Source organism: Toxoplasma gondii, chromosome X, assembly GCF_000006565.2.
Source record: "Toxoplasma gondii ME49 chromosome X, whole genome shotgun sequence".
Lineage (NCBI taxonomy): Eukaryota > Apicomplexa > Conoidasida > Eucoccidiorida > Sarcocystidae > Toxoplasma > Toxoplasma gondii.
In genome coordinates, this window is record NC_031478.1 from 1306803 (window position 1) to 1327460 (window position 20658).

General features: G+C 54.5%; 4 protein-coding genes across 4 annotated transcripts in view; 3 read left to right on the forward strand and 1 right to left on the reverse strand.

The window, feature by feature from the left end:
- Positions 1-48: 48 nt before the first annotated feature.
- TGME49_226830 (DnaK family protein) lies at positions 49-10315 on the reverse strand. Its single transcript, XM_018780151.1, has 2 exons — positions 5361-10315; positions 49-4042 (listed from the first exon to the last, which is right to left on the reverse strand). The coding sequence occupies exon 2, from the start codon at positions 4012-4014 to the stop codon at positions 1198-1200; it is 2817 nt and encodes a 938-aa protein (XP_018636045.1). The 5' UTR covers positions 4015-4042; positions 5361-10315; the 3' UTR covers positions 49-1197.
- Positions 8032-11057, forward strand: TGME49_226825 (protein phosphatase inhibitor protein). Its single transcript, XM_018780150.1, has one exon. It carries the CDS (start codon positions 9253-9255, stop codon positions 9652-9654), a length of 402 nt encoding a protein of 133 aa, XP_018636046.1. The 5' UTR covers positions 8032-9252; the 3' UTR covers positions 9655-11057.
- An 877-nt stretch (positions 11058-11934) lies between these two features.
- On the forward strand, positions 11935-12408 carry TGME49_226820 (hypothetical protein; the record flags this gene model as incomplete). Its single annotated transcript, XM_002366294.2, has 1 exon — positions 11935-12408. One exon carries the CDS (start codon positions 11935-11937, stop codon positions 12406-12408), a length of 474 nt encoding a protein of 157 aa, XP_002366335.1.
- Positions 12409-15115: 2707 nt separating this feature from the next.
- SET1 (histone lysine methyltransferase SET1) overlaps positions 15116-20658 on the forward strand; it is a gene marked incomplete at both ends in the record, with an annotated part of 28965 nt that continues 23422 nt past the window's right edge. Inside the window, one exon of the mRNA XM_002366293.1 lies at positions 15116-20489. Coding sequence (XP_002366334.1) covers positions 15116-20489 — 5374 coding nt within the window. The remainder of the gene's footprint in view (positions 20490-20658) is intronic.

Below are 20658 nucleotides of genomic sequence, written 5' to 3' on the forward strand. Positions count from 1 at the left end.
TTGATATGCATCATATGTACATACAGATATATGTATGTATCTACATAGATGCATGTGTTTGTCTGTTTGTGCATTTAACTTTCGAGCGAGCTTGGGTTCCGTGGCTGGGAAACTCGATTCTCGTTTCTGCTAAGAAGAAACTGATTGTTTCTGAATAGTTTCCAAGTGTTTCCTTTTTTCTGACGTCTCGTCGCCACGGTTTTTTTGAATACGCCTATCGGGGGCACCGACGCCTTTTTTCAAGCTCCGTTTCAGGCTTGCTTGCGCCTGAAAATGCGATGCTTCGTGACATCCTGACATCTTGAAAAACTGCGGGAAGGCGAGCAGAGAAACCAAATGCACAACAGCTCTGTAACTCGCAGTTCAAGAGGTGACGAGAAAGAAAGCGGGAGAGACAGAGAAGACGAGAGAGATAGAGAAGAGAGCAGAGAAAGACAGCGGGAGAGAGAGAAGAGAGCGATATAGAGGAAGAGATAAAGAAAGAGAAAACACAGCAAGGAGGGAGAAGTAGCGGGAAAAAGGACGAGAGCAGTTAACTGGTGTTTCTCACGACAGAGAAGCACAGAGTGGGCAGAAAAGCTTTCGCAGACAGCAGCTCGGACGGGAGGCAGGCGAATCCGATACAGCTGAATTTGTGACCTGAAGGCCTGGGCCGAAAACGAAGGATCCACCAAAAGTGATGCATGTGCGGTGCACTTTCCACATAAGCACGAAAGTCGAGAGGAATTTCCTGCGTTCGAATTCAAACTTCAGGGTCAAGTTGTTTCCCGGAGAAACTCCCCGGGGAGACACCGGAGACAGAACGGAAGGCGCTTGTCACTGCCGAGACTTCGATCCGAGAAGGAAGAAGGGAGAGAGTAACCACGACATTTTCAAACAAATCGACAACCGTTTCTGCACCTAGTGCATGCACTCATTCTCCTGAACTCGGTCCTTCTCCGGCAGTTCGGCGACGCCTTGTCTCTTTTCTAACACTGGAACAGAGGACAAACGGCTTCTCTTGCTTCTCGTTCACAGCCTTTCCAGATAAAACACAAATCGACCGGGTTCGGTGGAGACGCATGCATGCCTCAGGCGTCGCCTCCGTTCGAGATCGCCACTCGCGTTCTTATCGTGATTCACCTTTCACGAACTCCGCGTACAGATTCCGTCTATTTACCATCCACAGGTTCTGTTCTCAGACAAATCCTAGTGTCTTCACAGCTCTTCTCTGTTCTTGTGCTCCTCCTCTACCTTCTCTTCCTTCTTCTCCTCATTCTTCTCTTCCTCCTTCTTCTCCTCATTCTTCTCTTCCTGTTTCTTCTCCTCAGTCTTCTCTTCCTGTTTCTGTTCTCCTGGCTCCTTTCCTTCCCCAGGGGAGGTCGTTGTCGTGGTTGTCGGTCTGGGGATGTTTTCGAGGGCCTTGACAGCTGCGCCAAGTTCTTTTACTTTCGCGAGAACTTCTGCCTTCGTGAAAACAGGGTCCTCCGTGTCAAGTTTGCTTTGTTGACTCGCGAGTTTTTCTCTCCACCAGGCGTCGACGTCTTGGCCGAACGCGCGGACGCTCGCGAGCTTCTCCTCTGATACCCACGGCCTCTTTGTGGCGATCTGCTCGAGCCGCGAGACGAGGTCGACCAGCGCCTTCTCCATCTTCTCAATCGCCTTCGGGCGAGCTTCCAACTCCTCCGCGCGTTTCTTCATCGGCTCCACGACGCTTTCGAGCGCCACGAGCTTCTTCTTCACCGCCTCGATGCCTTCAGCCTTCGCGCTGTCGTAGATCCACTCTTCGTCCGCCTCCAGCTGCTTCCTCAGTTCCTCCCGAGTCTCAGGGAGACTCACGCGCTCCACGGTCTCCTCAGCGAGAAGGCCCCTCGCCGCGTAGATCGAAGCCTCGAGGCGATTCATCGCCTCAGCCAGTTTGTGCACCCGCAAGTCTGCAGCCTCCATCTCCTGCAGCTGCTTCCTCAGCGCGTTGCGCTCTTCGGACGTCAGAGGCAGAGGCAGCGTCTGCGTCTCCTCAACTGCGAGCGCGTCAGAGACCTGCTTGGTGAGGCGTTTGAACTTGGCTGCCGGCGCCGGAGTTGTGGTGCTCGTCTCTTCACCCTCCGACTCTTTTGTGGTCGTCGCCTTGGTTGTCGTCGACGGCAGAGGGACGTACACGAAGTAGTCCTGGGTCAAGTACGCTCGGTCGAACGACAAGACACCTGCGCCGTCGACTTTGAAGACGAGGTTGGCCTTTGGCAGACGCCTCTCTGGCGTCTCGCTTTCGACTTCTCCGTTCTTCTCCGTCTTCGACTCGGCCTCAGCCTTCTTCTGCGCCTCCTCCTCGAGCTTCTTCGCAGCCTCCGCGACGCCCGTGACCGCGAGTTTCAAAAGCGACGCGTCGTCTTCGAAGAGTTCGACCTGGAAGTCCTGCGTCGTCCGCAGACTCACCGTTCTGCTCCCCTGCGCAAACCGCGCATGACGGCCCACCAACACTTTGGTCTTCTTTACGCGGTCCCCCCGCCTCACTCCGGCGTCGGGGTCGTCTTCCTCGGCGACTGCGTCGATCTTCACCAAGTACTCGTAGGGCGTGATGTCTTGCAGGAGCAGCTGCTTTACGCGGAAGGTCGCGGTGCTGTTTGCGGCGATGAAAGCAGCTCCTGTCGCCATCGCTTCGTCGCCGTTCAAGTGCGTTCCGACGTCCTTCGCCCCCATCAGAGCGCCGAGTTCCTGTTGAACTCGCGGCACACGGCTGGCGCCGCCGAGAAGCTCGACTTGGTCGACGTCGTTCAGGTCCAGACCTGCGTGACTCAGCGTCGCGTCCAGCGACGCCTTCAGCTTCGCGAGCATCCCCTTTTCCTCGAGCAGCGCCTCCAGGTGCATGCGCTCGAAAGGCTCGTGAAAGTCCACGTCGTTGTGGAGACCTTCGACGCGGAACTGCGTCTGCTTGTTCGCACTCAGGACATGTTTGGCCATCACGGCTTGCTTCACCAGCTTCTTCAGCGCCCGCGGAACGCCCAGGAGGCTCTTCCCGGCGCCGTGGCGCCTCTCGAAGGCCCCGCGCATCTTCTCCGCAATGGCCAAGTCCACATGGTGGCCGCCCGCGCCAGACATGCTCTCGCAGGCAAGCAACTGAACCTGGAGAACCTCCTTCTTAGAGGGCAGCTGCACTGGCGCGAAGCGGACGACGCCGACGTCGATCGTCGAACTGCCGACGTCGTAAAAGAGCTTCGTCGCCGTCGTGTTTGTCGGCAAATCCAGTGCATGCTGGACCGCGGCCGTCACCGAGTGATGGTGGAAAGCCACTGCATGCATGCCCGCGATCTCGACCGCGTCGCGGAGCGCCTGTCTCTGCCGCTGGGTGTATCTGCATGGTACAGAAATGACGCACCCGAGCGTCTTCTCGTTATCGACCCCCGCGGCCTGTGTAGCCAGTTTCTTGACGAAGGCCAGCATGCTGGCCGTCAGCAACTCAGCAGGCAGGTACACTCCGTCTTTCGCGAGGACTGCGACGCTGTGGCGACGCCTGTCCATGAACAACCGATACGGATAGTAGTCATGAGGGTAGCCGCTGGGCAGCAGTTTCTCCTTGAGTGCCAGCGGGAGAAAGGCAGAGTCGGGGTCTGCGGTGACGTCGACGAGACCGAAGTCCGTTGCGTTCACCCCCAGAAGAAGATTCGGATGAAGGAAGACGCGGTCCGGCTTCTTCGCCGCCTGAGCTGCGCCTTCGTCTCCCAGTTCGCGCTTCTCCTCATCTGCGAAAGAGACTGCGTTGTTCGTCTTTCGCTTGCTCGCTGGGTTCAGCAGAATTTCAATTGGACGGCCGGCTGCCACCAGAGCTACCTTGACGAACTCGGAGCCGAGGTCGAGGCCCACCACCTGTGCCTTGGCTCCCAGCGGCGAGAAGAGAGAGACGGAGAGGAAACAGAACGCGAAGAAGAAACAGCCGAGGCGCGACGAGTGTGACAAAGAACGAACAGAAGAACCTGACGGAGACACACGACGGTGGCCTCCAACACAGGGGCTCACGCCCTCGAAGGCCGGCAACGCCATCGCAGGTGGAACGAAAAAGAAAAGTGACCTAAAAACAGAGACAGGACCCGCAAGAGAAAAACAGTCTTCACAGGCGAGAAGTTGTGCGCAGTCATCAAAAAAAGTCAGACTTCACGAGGGATGCCTAGAAATCCACATTTTTGTGAAGATTTCTTTCTGCGGATGCACACTGGATGACGTGAACCGAGGAGGAGACTCTCCATAGTCAGATGAAGATGTACAGATATTGCATGTGCATCGGAAGGTAAAGACGTAATCTCTCTAACGGCGGTGAGATGCATAACGGCCTCCAGTGGAAAAAAAAAGTCTTGTCCTGTGAGAAAGTGTACCGCCAGTCCTTAAAGTTGGCGGGGGAAATGGTCGACGCTAATGCATGTGTTAGGCATAGCGATATATATATATATTTATATGTATATATTTATATGTATATATTTATATATATATATATATATATTTATATGTATATATTTATATCTGTGGTAAAAAGCACGTGTGTACGCGTCTCCACATTTACAGGGATCTGCATGCATATAGAACAGCGGTGCTGGGACGGAAGAAGCCAAAAATGGCGCAAAGGTGAAGCGCAGATTCCAGTGGAGAGAGCCAGTGAGACAGCAGGGGTGTTGTCGCTCCGACAGGATTCAGATGCACACAGATGATGCAACAACAAGGCGTCGCTGCAGGAAAAGAGTCACGGTGGAAAAAAAAGTAGAGGGAAGGACCTTCTCACAGTGTGGACTGCAACACTGCAAGAGATACGCCTGCCCCGTGGAAAGGAAACGCAGGTCTACACACCCACACTGACAGACCTCTGCGTTGAAAGCTACATCTGATAGGCATGCACCCCCGGTTGCCGGTTCTGCATCAACTGTTGCTCGAAGTGGAAGGCAGCAGTTCTTCGGCCAAGTGACCGGAACAGAAGCAAAGTCAAGAAACAGAGAGTCTCCACCGTCCCCTTCACTGGATGCAAAGCCTACCTCACCGCTGGTGGCACGCTTATGAAATACACACACAGGCTGTTCTCGGAGGCAGCATGCTGCCGACGAACAACGCAGTAACTTCGCACGTCATAAACGGCATCGATGAACGCAGGCACCGGTTATTTCTCACGAGCCAGTGCATTCCAACGAGAGATTCACGAAAAATTGGGAACGACCGCGACTTTCTTCGTGGATCCTCCCCCGAGAGGGTCGGAGGTGCACACCATGCACGGCAGGCGTCGGTTCGAAAAGGAAGATGTTCAGGTCCCAAAGCGGGCACCTGAGTCGTCTTCCCTGAAAACTGCGCTGAAAACAGACGCCTTTCTCTCTGCGAGAATCCCCGTTTCCCCCCGTTTCTTTGCCTACTTGACAGTTTTAAGGTCCGAACAGAAGACGGCACGCGCGCCCGTCCTCCACGACGTCTGTGTCCACCTTGCGGCGCCTCGAGAAAAAGTGCAAATTGGAAGCCAGGGCGCAAGTTCGCGGACGCGCCGCTGGTGACGCAGAGAAACGGAAAAGGCGTCCGTTCCTGTAGATTCTGGCAACTCAGGAAAAGAGGATATCCGCCACGGCGTAGCGCAGCCGGAAAGGACCCAGACCGGAGGAGGCGGCAGGAGGCGACGACGCCCGCCTCTCACTCTTGGCTGTCGGCGTAAAGAAGACTGGCAGTCGAGGAGAAACGCCGCGAGCGGTCACAGTTTGCCAGGCGCGTCAAAAAGTGCACAAGTTGGTTTTGTCTGCGCATTTTACCCGCTTCTTTTCTCTCGGTGGATTACGGGAAATGCACGAGACAGAGCGGGAAAGGAAGGCGGGAGAAAGTGCGAAACAGCGAAAGACAAACGGTGGAGACAGCGCCGGATCGCAGCAGAACGAAGCAGCTCTGGGATGCGGAGAAGGGGGAAGGAAAAAAGCAGAGGGAGAACTGAGAAAAGAGTCCGTCTTTAGCGGAGCTTTTTGACTAGACGTCGTAAAGAAAGCGCAGTTGAAAAGGCAGTGCGTCTCTTTCTCCGGAGGGCACTTCCGCGCCTCCGCAGCCGCAAGACACAAACTCCCACGGGAAAAGTGCAGAAAACCAGTACAAGGTAAATCAGCGAAAGCAGTGGCGCGAGGCCTGTAATCCTGCCTGACCGTAGTATATGCAAAGCAGGAATGTTCAGAAGACGATAAAACAGACGAAAGTACGCTGCAGAGTACACAGGGTTTGTGTACCCTGTTGCGGTTGATTTCTTTCTGAAAACCCCGCGAAGGCACAGTTGCTCTGTGGTGTGACAGAGATTGCAGTATTTCGGTATCGAAGGTGCGACAAATCGAGTGTACACGGGTCCAAAGTCGAGAAATCGGAAAGGCATCACTCCTGTGTTTCACCATCTCTGCAGACACTATTTTGCCAATCCCGAGCCCCGCTCTTTTCTGTTGAGTGCAGTGTCTTCTCCTGTTCGGGGATCTGCAAGCTAAAGCGAGAAACCGCCACAGAACACCATCCGCAACAATCTTCTTCACGAACCGAGTGGGAAGCAGCAGTCCTGGTGAGAAGTGCCAAGCCTTCACACCTGAACAAGCAATGGGCCAGGAAGTTCGCGTCTAAAAAAATATGGCTGAGTCCTCTGAATCTTTCCGTGTGAAGAGAGCTTCTTCACCTTGTGAGAGTATTACGATTCCGTTTTCTGGAAGCTGCATGGTGTGTCACATCTTTAGATCTTAGACTCGGAAGCGCGGATTCAACTGCAGAAACAAAGCCGACGGTGAGCAAATCCGTTGACCGATCTGATCGACACGGGCATGTGCAGTTGAAGTGTCGACATTTCTGTGCCTGTGAAGGCTTCTTGGTTCTGCCTCAGAAATTCTCATTTGTAGGGAAGATGCGTTCTCGGTAGACTCCTCTCCCACATGTAACATATGTCCTCACTCTCGAGATGGTGCATTCCATGGGGGGAAAAGCCTCCTAGGCTGCACCGAGAAAGCGAGAAGCACAAATTTCTCAGAGATTTCCCTTCGCACCCTCGCTCTCCGGTTATATTGGAAGAGAGAAATCTACAGAGAGGCACAGGGTGTTTCCGGAGTCCCCCGGTACTTCGTTGTTCAATCTAAATGATCAGAATACCGGTTCCGTCACGTGTTATGCGAGTTTTGTAAACTGGGATGCATCCTAAGCAAATACGCGACCTTTTCCTTTTTCCCATCAGGATTCTCCTTCTTCTTCCACAGCTAAGTTGTGAAAGACTCCTCTCCGGCAACCACGGGTATGTGCAGCTTCAACGATTTAGATGATATCCATTCAGCAAGGGGGGCACCGCTTAAAGTGAGACTCGCTTACCGTTGTGAGTGCTCCTGAAACGATAGACTGGTAAACATTTGAAAATGTCCCTGAGAAAGTAAATATGCCCGGCTACACTTTTCGTCCTAGAAGTGAAGGAAAGACGACACATGATTTATCCTAGATCTGACGTGTCTCCCAATTTCGCTAGCAGGTTTACACTCACCTAGAAAGGCTTTGTCCTTTGTTCCAGCGCTCATCCACAACCGCCAGCCTTGTACGTGAACATAATGTCAGAAAACTTGGAGACGTGACACGCAGTTTCCTGGGATAACCGCTGATGTTTCTTCACCTTTCTGTTCAACTCGGTCAGCTGACTAGCATTTACAATTATCATAAATCCAGAACTGTATACCTCAAATCGAATAAACGCATGAGCTCCTTACACCCCGTTCCTCACACGGAATCCTTCGGTCCAATTCTTTTATCGCAGCAAAAATAGAACTTTAGCGTGAGTCTGGACTCCAAAAAGTAGCGCTACAGCAGAGGTTAGCGCGCGGCGGCGGCATGGATTTCCACCACTTCGACCTGTGTTTTTGTCTGCTGCTCAAAGCTTGCACCGCCGTATTTCTCTCTTCTCCCCTTCTCGTGTTCACAGCTCTACAAACCGTGCGCGGAAGTCACCGACTCCACAATCGGAAACTTTGACCTGTTCAAAGGCTTCACGTTGAGAAACCGCCTACCGTTTTCCCCTTCTAAAACATACCGTTTGGTGCAGTCCATCAGTTCCCTCACGAAAAACGAAGTGTTTTCGTCCTCACAGGATCGGAATGCGTAGAGGTGCAGCGGCTAACCGCACCGTCCAAACCTCGGAAGAACATTCTTTGTAAAGTGAAAAAGAAAAGCAGACACCAGCACACTGTGATGCAGCCTGTCCCGCCCTGCAAAACGGCAAGCCCCCGAAAAAGAATCCTCAGGGCAGCGTGTGGAGTTGCCTGATCAGTGTGAAGGCTTTCAGCGATCGAGAGGTTGCGAAACTGCGAGAGACTTCGCTGCCACGAGCAGATTTTATCTCTTCCTTTTTTTTGGAATTGCGTGCATGCAACCATTGCTGTCTCTTGGTTTTTGCCCACCGGGTTGGGGCTTGCTGGATGCCGTCACTGTGCCTGGGCAGGAAGGGAGAAAAAACTCTCTGAACATTTCATCGCTTCTTGTCGCTCTTGTCGCGTCTCTGCGCTGGCATTTTCTGTGGGATTTTCGGCCTTTCTTTCGGGAGAAGGATGAACAGCTTTTATCTTGGTTAGCTGTTTCCTACAGAAGCGCGAACCAGCTCGTCTCCCCTGGGATCAAGCCAGTGCTATCGAGTCCCTCCCGAAATAGTCTTTTCTCCCGTCTGCGTTAAGTTGGCAAACCCCCGCTTTTGTGCGATGAATTGTCTCGAACACGTGGAAGCATGAATTGACTGAATATCTAGCGGAGAAAGGAGCAAAGTTCTCTTTCTCGGGCGCCGTGCAATCGTTCCATCGTCTCTCCAACAACTCAGCTGAGTGTGTGAATGGCTGAGTCTTTACCGTTCTTTTTGCTCGTTCCGTTGGCTTCAGGCGCTTTGAGGAAGCAGGCAATGCACGCGCGGCCTTCGTTTTTTCGATTTCACGCTTCTGCCAAGAGCTAGGTTTCGCCATCCGAAACTGCCGTACACCTCCCCTCGTGAACGCAAGCTTTGTACACCAGCATGCTTCATCTCTTGTCCTGTCTCCAAAAGAGAGGTTTGCATGGTTAACAGTCCGTGCGTAGGCAAGAGTAAGGATCAACGCGTGGATTGCTGTGTATTTCTGTAGCACTGATATTGAGGTCGATCTCCAGAGTTCCGAGAGCACGCTGCGTTGGGGCCTTTGCACGCTGCTTGCGCTTTGCGTTGTTGTTTGATAACATTTCTTTTTTTGAAAGGTCTCTGTCGACTCATTCGGCAGCAGTCCCTGAAGGACTTCTTTCTTTCTCATTTCCATGGCGGCCCGTACCCACACAGGGTCGAGGGGCAGCACGACAACCACCGTGCTGCCCACGGCTGTGGTGCATATTGTAGAGAATCCGAGCGGCTTGCTCGGGTCCCCGACTCCGGATACGACTGTGACCGTTTCGGAGCGTCGTGTCAGTTGGGATAAGGCTGCAATTGACAACGAAAACATGAACAAGAAGAAGAGTAAAAAGTGCTGCATTTTTCACAAGCGGCGAGACTTCGGGGAGTCTTCGAGTGACAGCGATAGCGACAGCTCGTCAGACGCCGAAAGAGCACACGGGACTTGTGGGCAAAAATGCGACAGCGAACGAGGAATAAACCACTGCAAGCACCACGATCCCAGTAACACACCAGCCGAGAAAGAACCTAAAACCCCGTCTGAGTCGTGAAAACGAGAACCCACAGCGAGCTTCCTACAGTGAAAAGGATTTCTTAATATCCATCTCACACATGTCCCCGCAGCGGGCACCGGTATAGGTACGAGCACAATGAAATCCTTTTTGGACTGCTTCTCGCTTTTCTGAAGTGCATGCTTCATCAAAATGTCAGCAGCGTTTTTTAGTCGGTCCACAGATCTGCCGACTTGACTTTTTTTCCGACGTGTACCTAACGGTCCTCGCCGACAGACGGCCTCTGGGAAACGGTGAACACAGAAGAGCTGCAGGTTCTTACACTTTTTGCCTCGGGTATTGATCCGATCCTTTTTCTTCTTTGCGTTTCCATGTATCCACGCTTCATGCAACCAGGCGTCTGCGGTGATTTTTGCTGGAGGTTGGGGGCCTGCATCCAAGGTCAGCCCACCCTAGGACCAAGGTTCGTTTTATGGTGTAGAGAGAAGAGCAAACATGTACAGTTGCAAATGGGTCGAGTTGCGTGTAACGGCTTTCCTGCGCTTTTCGCAAAGGTGGTGGGTCAGCGAAAGACAACCGTGAACGTTGCTGCGCCCCTGTAGTGACAAGTCGCTTGTGACTTCTTCCTTTAAAAACCGAGCAACGTGCTTTATATTCTGGTTGAACATCAATCAGAAAGCATCCAAATGTTCGCCTACGCACGAGAGTGCGTGTTTCTGCTTCCCCTGCGTTGCCTCTCTACTGGCACTCCAAATAATCACAGATAGACTTGACCGCATCTTTTGCATTTGGTATCGTTCGACATCCTGTTGTCGGCAAGCTGCCCGAACGGAGGTTTACGGACACCCTTCGCTTATGGAACTAGCAGTACGTAGTCGTCGGAACATGCGTTAACGAGAACGTCTTCCCTGTTTGCATACGAATACATTGCTGAACCGTGAATGAAGATATAGCTCTTTCTTGAGGGAGTCATCCAGCGTCCAGACGTTCAGTTACATCAACTGTTAGATCAGTCAAGCAGTGGGAAAATGGTACGTCAATATCGAATATAACGGTGTGCTCCTGAATGTAATGGTACAAGCTGTAAACAAAGGACTCCCTAACTAGAACTGAGGAGTCAAGTAGGTACAAACCGTACAAGGATTTATTATGTCCATCTGTTCATCTAAGTTGATACTCGGTTATATACGTTAGGCGCTATCTTCCCGGCTAAACGTCCCTTTTCTTTGAAACACACTTCCCTTCTCGCCGTTAGTATGATCTCAAAGTACAAAGTACCAGAAGCCATGTGATCTATATATAGTATAACAGGAAATTTGACCGAACCTGCGATAGATAAATATATCTTGGATGACTGTATATTAGCGGCTAAATGTCAGCCAAACATGCGAATTTTAGGTTTTCCATGAAATCTATGTGAAAGAAGAGACTGCTAAGACAGCTGCAAGAGATAGTACAAAGTGGAATGGTGCAACAATATAAAATGTATCATGTAGGGCAATATCCATACCTGCACTACCCATAACTACACCTATAGTACCTCCTAGAGTAAATAGAAAAATAAAACATACGGCGGCCCGTAAATCTATTGTTCGTGTAGTATTATGACTAGCCATATAGGCACCTAACCAATTAAAGAAATGGGTGAAGGACCATCCAGGCTGTCACGATGCTGCAGTATGCTACGTTAAGGGAGTGGACCATGTGCGGCTACACGAAGAGCGAGTTCACGTTCCGATGTGCAATCTTTGAATGGAAAGCGGACCGTGCTGTTGATGCTTCTTTCGAATCGTTCATTAGCTTGTCTGTCTCAAAGAAACTGCAATGCTTGGCAAGGCTGCATTTTTCGCGAGAACATTCTTCACCACCCATGGCATGAAGTCGTGGAATATCTCATGGAAGTACACCCAACTCGGAGATGTGCTACGACAAGGAGCTCTCGCCTTGCATTCGTCTCTGAAGAAACGCGCGAACGCATGCAAGAAGCTTACACCGATCCTCCAGTACATCTATGAGTCTATAGGTCCAGCATATGGGTTGCGGTTCGTCAACGGTATTTAAAAACAGCAGAAACCCACTGCTCAGATCATTAGTATGATCCGTACTATCCTCCAGGGGGTGGTAATCTCTGACACAGGATTATATGTAAGTTTCTTCTGGGAACGGAGGCACCAACCGTGCAAGGATTGACTTGCCCCTGAGTATCTATGTTGATCCTCGGGTGGTGGAGTATCCCCTACGAGTTCGACTGCTGATGGAGATCGCGACAAGTTTTGTTTTGCGGATCCAAGAGCCTTTACCGCATGTCACTGTGCCCGAATGGAGACAATGCAATCGACTGAGAGGGCGTTTCCCAAACGCGGGAGACCGGGCGTACGGCAAAAACCGAGTCGCAAACAAATCAAGCTGTTCTTATGTTTTCGTCAGCACCATGGACGGGGAAAACGTCCGGCAATTGACAATAGAAATCTTCTGTTCGGTGCCCCGTCTGCTGTGCAATACCCGTCTATTAACTGGAAAAGCAGACCAGGTCGTGAGCTCAAAACGAACCACAAGAAAAATCTACACGCTCAACAGTGTGTATGCCCTGAGGAAAGAAAGCAAAGAGCAGCCGAAAGGGACTGTTACGCCTACACAAGAGAGGATGTTCCAGGACTCGCGGGAGTCCGTCGCGTTCGCTCGGAAGCAGCGGGCGAGAAACAGAGTCCAACAAGTCTCGAGTATCTGCAGCAGATTCCTGACCCTCTCTCCAAGATGTGGAATCACGTAGCGAGGTGGAGGAAAACGGAATGAACAGAAACACTGAATATTTGAGGAGTGAAGAGGTCTACGACGAGCGCAGAGCGACTTTGTGGGCAAAATCACGAATCGTCTACTTGCACGGCTTACCACACACACACACACACACACATATGCTGAGATGAGCTGGTTGCACACTAAAATAGCATTGTAATCCATCTAAACGACCAGCTAAAAGTGCGAGAAATTCTGAACTTTGACCTGCCGTGAGACTTCGGACGGAAAGCAAGAAGGAAGGACAAGCAGCCGCAGGCGTGCGTCCGTAGGTCTGTGTGTCTGCTGCAGGAAAGTGCCCCGTTCCCGTTCTTCGAGAATTCGCAGGAACAAAGGAGATGTCTGCGCGTCTCCATCCAAACTTTTCGCCCTTTGGTGTTGAAGCGGAGTGCTCCGAGAAAGAAACAGCGCTTCGGAGACGAAGACTGGGGAGACGGATTGCGAGGTCGTCTTGTTTCCTCCGTGTGCCGCGATGGAAACTGAATTTCCCCGTTGCTTCTCTCGGAAGCAGGAAGCCCAACTGCTTCTGGAATCGAGTTGAATGCGCGCGAGGATTCTCTCTTTTTCAACGAGCTTCTGTCTACAGAAACGGCGAGTCCTCAAAATGCTCAAGTGGACAGGGTCGATTTTGTGTCACCCCTCGACTGCTGGGCGGCGTATTTTCGCAGGTACCACGACAGCGCATGTATACGCCTCGCTTCTCCCTTCTTTCTTCCGTTTTCTGTGGAGGCCTGCCACCTCCGAATCTCAGCTTTTCCTTTTCTTCGCCTGCAAAGCTGAAGATGGTGACGAAGCGAGAGTGTTGCGGGGGAGAAGAGGCGAAATTCCCTCCCGGTTCCTTTTCTCCCAGTCCCCGGTGCTCTTCTTCCCGGCTGCGTACGCGGGAGGAAGTTGTCGCGTCCTCTTTCTTGGCTTCTTCGTGAGAAACAGGACAGAGAAGAGACACACAGTCGCCTGCATTTAAGCGAGATACTGCTGTCTGCTCAACTTGTCTCCGACCCCTCTGTTTTCCGTTCCTCGAGTGTCTCTTCAAAGACATGCACATGTGTGTGTACAGGCTCTGCAAAGCCTTCTTCCGTTTCGAGTCTCGACTTCAAAAGCCTCTCTCTATTTCCATAATGCCTTTCCTGACGGGCTACTTCTCTTTCGTCGGAAACTCTCATCTTTCATGCGCCTCTCCTTCGTTTCTCCTCAACTCTTGAAGCGCATGCAGCGACGCCTGGGTCGACGCCGCTCGAGAGACCATCTCTCCTTTTTTTCATCTTCACAGAGGGAGTCTTTTCTTTTCAACGTTTTCACCGACACCGAAGGAGACTGTGCTTCGCCCTCGGCCTTCCGGAGAGTCTGCGTCGCGTCTCACTTCAGTTCTGTCCAGACCGTCTTCGAAGAGAAAGACAACCACTAGAAGAGACGCATGGCTCTCTCCACTTGTTTTCCACGTCTTGGCAAGAATCTCTGTGCGCGTTGTTCTCTTCGTTTTCTCGCACTGGCCTTCACTTGTCTCCGAGTCTGTCGAGAGAGGAGTTCTCCGCTGAAGGCTCCTCCTCTCTTGTCGTTGTCTTTTTCGTCGTTTTTTCCGGTGCCGCAGCGGGCTCGTGCACTCAAAGAAACCGCTTCTGCCGGTCTCTCGTTTTCCTTTCGTCTCTCCCCTCTCCGTCACGAATCCTCGCTCTTCCACTTCGCTCGTCAAGAACTCTGAAACTCGCTTCTCCCAGACTGTAAAACCTAAATACACTCACGACTCTCTTGCTCTTCTGGCACCCCATTCTGGTCTCAGTCGTCTCTCCTCGGCTGCGTCTCTCGTCCCCCGTGCGTCGGTCCGTATATGCCGATTCGCCTCTCGAGGAATCAAGCGGCTTCGCCATTTTCGTTCTTACACTTGCATGCAAAAAATACATGAAACTTTATATGTTTGCGTTCCTTAACCCTCTGTCACCCGATGGCCATTCGAGCATTCGAGACGTTCTGTGTGAGACCGTCTGTAGTTGTGTTTCTAACCTTGGGGAACGTGGTTTCTTCATTTCCTTCTTCAGTTTCGCTGTTGTTTCTCTTTCGTCTTCAGAGCACTCTCAGGGGGGCATCTTACGCACTGCCCGTAGGGAGACGACATCACCTTTTGAACTTTAAGTTTGATGTTGTGTCGCGCCCAGTCGTATGGCTTCGTTTCGTTCTCTCGGCCATGCAGCCATGAAAGCAGTCGATGAATGCAATGCCCAGAGAATGCGCGAAAGGGATCGCTTGAAAAAACGCGCATGCAGTCTGCTCTCTCTGGCCAGCTCTTGGGATGTTTCATGTTTTCTTCCAGTAACGATTGCCTGCGATTTTTGGGCTTGACGCCTGCTGTGAATGAACCAACATCTGTGCTGTACAAATCCGTTCTTGTCGTTCAAGGTCTTGCTCTCATCCCTCGCCTCTCTCCTGTCTTCTGCGTCTGCTCTTCGCGCTCCTCCACTCCTCAGTTTCTTCCGATCTGGATACTTCTTGTTGTTCCCCGCCTGCTCCACCTTGTGTGTGGGACATCGGCGACCTTGGTCGCGATCCATCTCGTGCCTAAGTTGTTCTCTTTTTCTTCGTTGCTTTCCCTCTCTGGCGCTTGCTCTGCCGGGCGGTCTGCGCCTCCTGACATTCTGTTAGTATTTCAGCGCCTTGACCATTTGTCTCCGTCTATTGCTTTTGCGTCTGGGTGCGTATGTCTCTCCACGCGACAATGGGAGGCGACAACGGACGGCGACGCGAGGATCCTTGGATCCCGCCGCCTCCGCCGGAGCCCCAACCTCCCCCACCCTGTCTGCCGGCGTCGGAGCCAGTTCCTGGGATTCCTCTCCATTCGCCTCAGTCGCTGTCGTCCTTCGTCTGCTCCCGAGGACAGCGGCAGATCGCCAGTGCCTGCGAGACAGGCTATCAACCTTCAGGCTATCAACCTTCAGATCCGTCTTCTCACAGTCGCCAGCTCCACTCCCGGCTGGGGATCCACTCTTCGAATTCTCTCTACACCGACTCGCAAGGCACACTGCCCTTTTCGGAGGCCTTCACAGGGTCTGGTTCAGGGCATTTTTCAGGGCATTTTCCAGGACTTTCGGTGTGTGCTGAGCCTTCTCGCCAGCTGCCTTCCGGGCCGTCGCCCGCGTCGTGGAAAGAGAACGGCGTCGTCACGCCTTCCGGCTCCGCTGCCGTCGCTCCTTTGCAGGTTGAGCGTGTGCCAGCGCCGCCGGCGTCGCGCCTGCGCAGTCGCTGGGACCAGCGGCCATCTCAAACCTCTGGAAGGGCACAAGGTTCAAACGAGAATCGAGAGAGGCCTGGAGAGGCCTGCGCTGCGTCGCCTGTCCAGCCTGCCTCGCCTCCCCCGCCTCTGCCGCATTCTCAAGGAGGCGTGGATGGAGAACGCGGGAGACGCGGGAGATACAGCGAAGAAACAGGAGAAAGAGGAGACACAAAACACAGAGGAGACACAAAAGACAAAGGAGACACCGGAGACACTCGAGACAGGCGAGACCCTCAAGACAGAGGAGACAGACGTTTCGATGAAGGGGGGAGCTGCGTTTCAAGGCCACAGTCAAGAAGCGAACGCGAGGAGAGTGGAGAGAAGAGAAGTTGGCATTTCCCGCGAGGCGGGCGCCGCAGTTCCAGTGTCGACAGAGATCATGGAGGGAAGGGAGAGACGCGAGAAGACCCACGCTGTCGCTGGTTCCTTGGTCGACAGAGAGCAAGTGCAAGAGAGAACGAAGCGGGCATCAGATGGAGGCCAGAGCGAGAAGAGAGGGGCAGTGCGTCCCCAGGACGAAGCCGGTGCGGTCCAACAAACAAGGAAGACAGGCCAGGAACGAGGCGGGGGTCTCTGGAGTCGCGGTCGTTCCTGGAGGCGTCGCATTCGTCCGATGCCCGACATGCGGTGGACCGCCCGGTGTCAAGGGAGGGAGATGAAAGCCGACGACGAAGCTCAACTTGGGCGCCTTCGCCTGCGGCTTCTCTCCGTCGGAACCGAGGCCTCTCGCGAAGCGTGTCTCCCTCAGAGCCGCGTGGGTGGAGAGGGGGAGAGGAGAAACGGAGACAGGAGGAGAGAGGATACGTCGAGCGATCGCGCCGCGGGTCCAGGGAGTCCGCGACCGGCGCAGAGGGAAAAGACGACGCTTTCTCTCCGCGGAGCTGCGCGTCCGGCAACATGTTCCCCGACCGGCAAGGCCGACCGCGGGGCTGGGACGAACCGCGGAGACCCCACAACCGAGGAGACAGGCGCTGGGGCGCCGAGGCGCCTGGCGAGGAAGACGAAAGTGAAGGGGGACGACAGGCTCGCACACACAGCAGGCAGGGGGTGGAACGAGAAAGACAAAGGCACTCGGTGTCCGGCCGGCCGCCCGTCTGCTCGCCTCTCCACCGGCGTCTGAGGTCGTTGTCTCCTACCTCTGCTCACGGTCGCTCGCCTCCTCGTTTCTGCGACACCCGAGAACGGCTGCCTCAAGCGGACGTCTGTGGAACGCGCGAGTCGCCCTCGAGAGGTTTCACACGGTTCGGCGACACAGCGCCAGCGTGGTCAGAACCTGAAGCCGGCGCCGGACACAGTCCCGACATGGATGCGCATGCAGGTGCCTCGAAGTCCGCGCGTGCGTCTTCTTCGCTGGGGCGGCGAGGCCCGCGCTCGGTGTCTCCTCGGCGCGGCGAGAGTGGGGTGAAACCTGACAGGCGAAGCTTGAGGGGAGACAGCCAGGGGAGGGCAGACGGACAGAGAGAGCGAGAGACATGGAGGAACGAGGGGGAGTCGGCTAGCGCCCAGCATAGCCTCCCAGAGACGCGGAGAATCGGTGGGGTACGCATGCGGCGCACCCAGCTCGACTTGTTGCCCTCTCGAGCCTCGCGCAGGAGCTCCTCGTCTTCTCCTGAAGCGCGACCGAAGAGGGCGCTGCCTCGAGAGAGGGATCGAGGTCACGGAACTTCAGGCAGAAACATGGCGGCGCCCCTGGGCAGCTCACTGACCTCGCGACGCCGAAGTTCCGAGGACAGGCATGCATGCGGCAGGGCCAGAAGCCTCAGAGACCGTGCAGACAGAAGAGACAGTGGAAAGAGCAGCGACAGCGAAGCCAGAAGTAGCAGCGAAAACAGCAGAGTCCGAGGAGAGGGAAGAGACACACGAGAGACTGGAGTTTGCAGCGACGTCAGCAAGGGGAGTGCGTCCCCAAGCCGTGACAAACGCCGCGAGCTTTCTCCACAGCACGATGAGGTGACTTCCGATGACGTCGCCCCTTCGCCTATGACGTCCGTATCTCGGGATTCTCCCAGCCTCATGGTCTCCGATCCCCCGTCTCCGATTTCGCCTCCAGCGGCCAAGGAAAGCCGTGGGCTTCTGCGGGCGGAGTCCCGGTCGCCATCGGACTCGCGGTCGCCTAGTTGGCGAGACAGAGAATCTGGATGGTTTCGCAAACGGATCGTCACGTCGACAGCGGACTCAGCTGTCCCTGGAGGACAGGAAGAAGGCTCGACATCTCGTTCTCCAGCCTCGCTGTTGCTGCCTTCTCATCCTGGCGTCGGGGATCAGGATCTCCCTTGTGCATCGCCATTTCCACGCCTCGCTGTCTCTTCTTTTGCGTCTTCCGATCTTGCCCATGTTGTGCGGGAGCGACCGCGTGAGGCGACCGACGAGAAGCATCACGAACCGTTCCCCGCGTCTCTGGCGTCTCCACCTTCCCGCCTCGGCGGCTCAACGGCGCCTCTGCTGTCGGCTCCGCTTCAGAGTCAGCTGCAGTCTCCGTCGTTGGCTGTATCCAAAGCAGGTGTCTCTGCGGCGTCTTCGCTTCGAGAGAAGCTGGCGGGTGGTGTGAAGCTTGCTTCCCCCGACGCAGTCTTCTCGCTGGCGGGCCTGAGTCCGTGTCTCGACGACATCTTCGACTATGATGAAGAATACGAACGCTTCGGATTCTTCCCCACGATTCGCACATTTGCGAGACCAGAGAGAAGAAGGCGCACCCAGCGAACTGCCTCGCCTGGACCGGCGCAAGCGGCTGAAGGGCGGCGTGACGAATCGGCACAGAAGCGAGCAGACGGGGAGGGCGTCGACGAGGAATGCGGGAAGACAGAGAGGCCTGAGGAAGCGGATGGGAGCGACTCCCGGAAGGTACGTAGCGAAGCAAAAGAAAGGGTGCTGGCGTCGCCGTTGGACTCGAGCAAGGAGCGCAGCGCGGACGCACAGGCAGACGGGAAGGCCGAGAAGGAGAAGAAAGAAAAGAGAGATAAAAAGGAAAAGAAGGAGAAGAAGAAATCGAGCGAGAGAGCGTTGCTGGGGCAGCGGCTGCACGGTGAGGCGCGCGCCGAGGCGGAGAAAACATTGACGAAGTTGGAGCGCAAGTTGCTTAAAAAGCAGCAGAAGAAAGAACGGAGGCGTCTGGAGAAGCTTGAACGGAAGAAAGGAAAGGATGTCGGAGAGACGAAGGACGAAACGTTGAACGTGACAAGCGACGAACGAGACACAGAGAGAGTGCACGGTGTCGGAGAAGCAGTGTACAAGCGCGGGCCAGATCGAGACGGAGACAAGGCGAAAGAAGAGGAGACAGACATCGGGAAAGCCACAGAACAGGCAGAGGCAGTGGACGGTCTCACACGAGACGTAGAAGCAGAGATGAGTCCCGCAGGCGCGACTCCGCTGCCGGAGCAAGCCAAGGCGGCGGACAAGGCAGACGAAGAAGCGGGTGAAGAGCCAAGAGACCCAGAAACCGAAAGAGAGAAGAAGGAGCGCAAATGCGGAGGGGAAACGCAAATGCCACGGGATGACGAAAAGGCGCTGGTGGCCACCGAGACTGAGATGAAAGTGGAGGCGATGAAACCCCCAGGCGAGAGAACCGATACGGAAATCCTTCCGAAACGCACGTCAGAGGCGGACCGCTGCGCGACGAAGAAAAGTCGAGATGCCAGGCGAGGACAAGACGGCGAAGACGCCACCGCACCAGACGAGAAGGAGCAAGACAGCGGTGCTGCGAAGGTTGTGCAGCGTTCATCCGGAAAGAAAGACGACTCGGGAAGCGCAGGAGCAGCCTCAGCAAAGGCGTCGCCTTGCGCGTCGAGCAGTCGAAACAAAGACACGCTACCTCGAGAGTTGCTTTCGCTTCTTCTGGACGATTACGTCTGCTCCGCCTCTCGGCGCAGAAGACCGGCAGATCCCCAAGGGCCATCGTCGCCGTCTCCTAAGACTGTGCGCAGCGGCGGCGCGGCGAAGCGAACCGGAGGAGCGAGCAGCAAAGCTGCGCCGCCCTCTTGTCTGGAGCCTGTGAAGCGCGAGGGAGGAGACAGGACGGAAGAAGGACCGAGGCGCGGTGAGGCCGGTGGAGGCAGCAGCGACGCAAGACATACGCTGAGTGAGAAGGCGCAGGACGTGGAGACAGAAAAGGGGGAAAGAGGGATCAAACGGATCACGCCAAAATTGGCTGGCCTTGGCAAAGACGAAAAGAAACAAAAGGCCGCCCCACTGGGGTCTGCGACAGCGGCCGAGAAGACAAACCTCGCGTCTGAGCAACTTGTGCGGGGGAGAGCTTCAGATCAGGTCAAGAGCGAGGAAGAAGAGGCATGCGATTTGTCCTCGTTTGACGCGTTCCTCGTCGGCAGTCGCACGCCTGAAGTCGGAGGCAGCGCCCTGGACTTGCTGGTGGAGCCTCCACCCGAATGGGAGATCGCGAGAAGAAAGACTTTGAAATGGGATGAAGAAGAGGAATCTGTCCTCGCGGCGGCGCTCGACGAGAGACGCCCGGTCCCCGTGCATGGACCCCTGACCGCCGGAGGAAAAGGAGAGAACGAGGCGCCAGAGCGCGCCGCTCACGACGGAGGAGGCGACGCGGAGACAGGCAAGGCCGAGGGACAAGGCGAAGGCGAGGAAACGGGCGGAGGGATGGAGACGAACTCGGAAAGCAAGAGGGACGGCCGTACTGAAGATGATGAAAACGTGTTTGGCGGTCGCACAAAGGCTGAGCAGCTCGAAGTCGGCGCAGAGGACGAAACAAAGGACGATGAAGACGATGAAGACGGACGACTGGTCCCGGAAAAAAGCATCCGAAAGAGAAAAAGAAGGTCGTCTTTAGACGATCCAGAGATCGAGGAGAAAATCAGTAAGCCACGCGCGACGAGCCTCTTGTCTTCTCACCGGATCCATGCTTGCTGAGCTACTGTGGGTTAGTTTCAATGCCCAAGGCAGAGAGCACTGGATTGGATACCCAGGGGCCTGTCCTCCCATTAAAAATAAGAATCATAAGTCACCAGGCATGCAGTACCAATCAG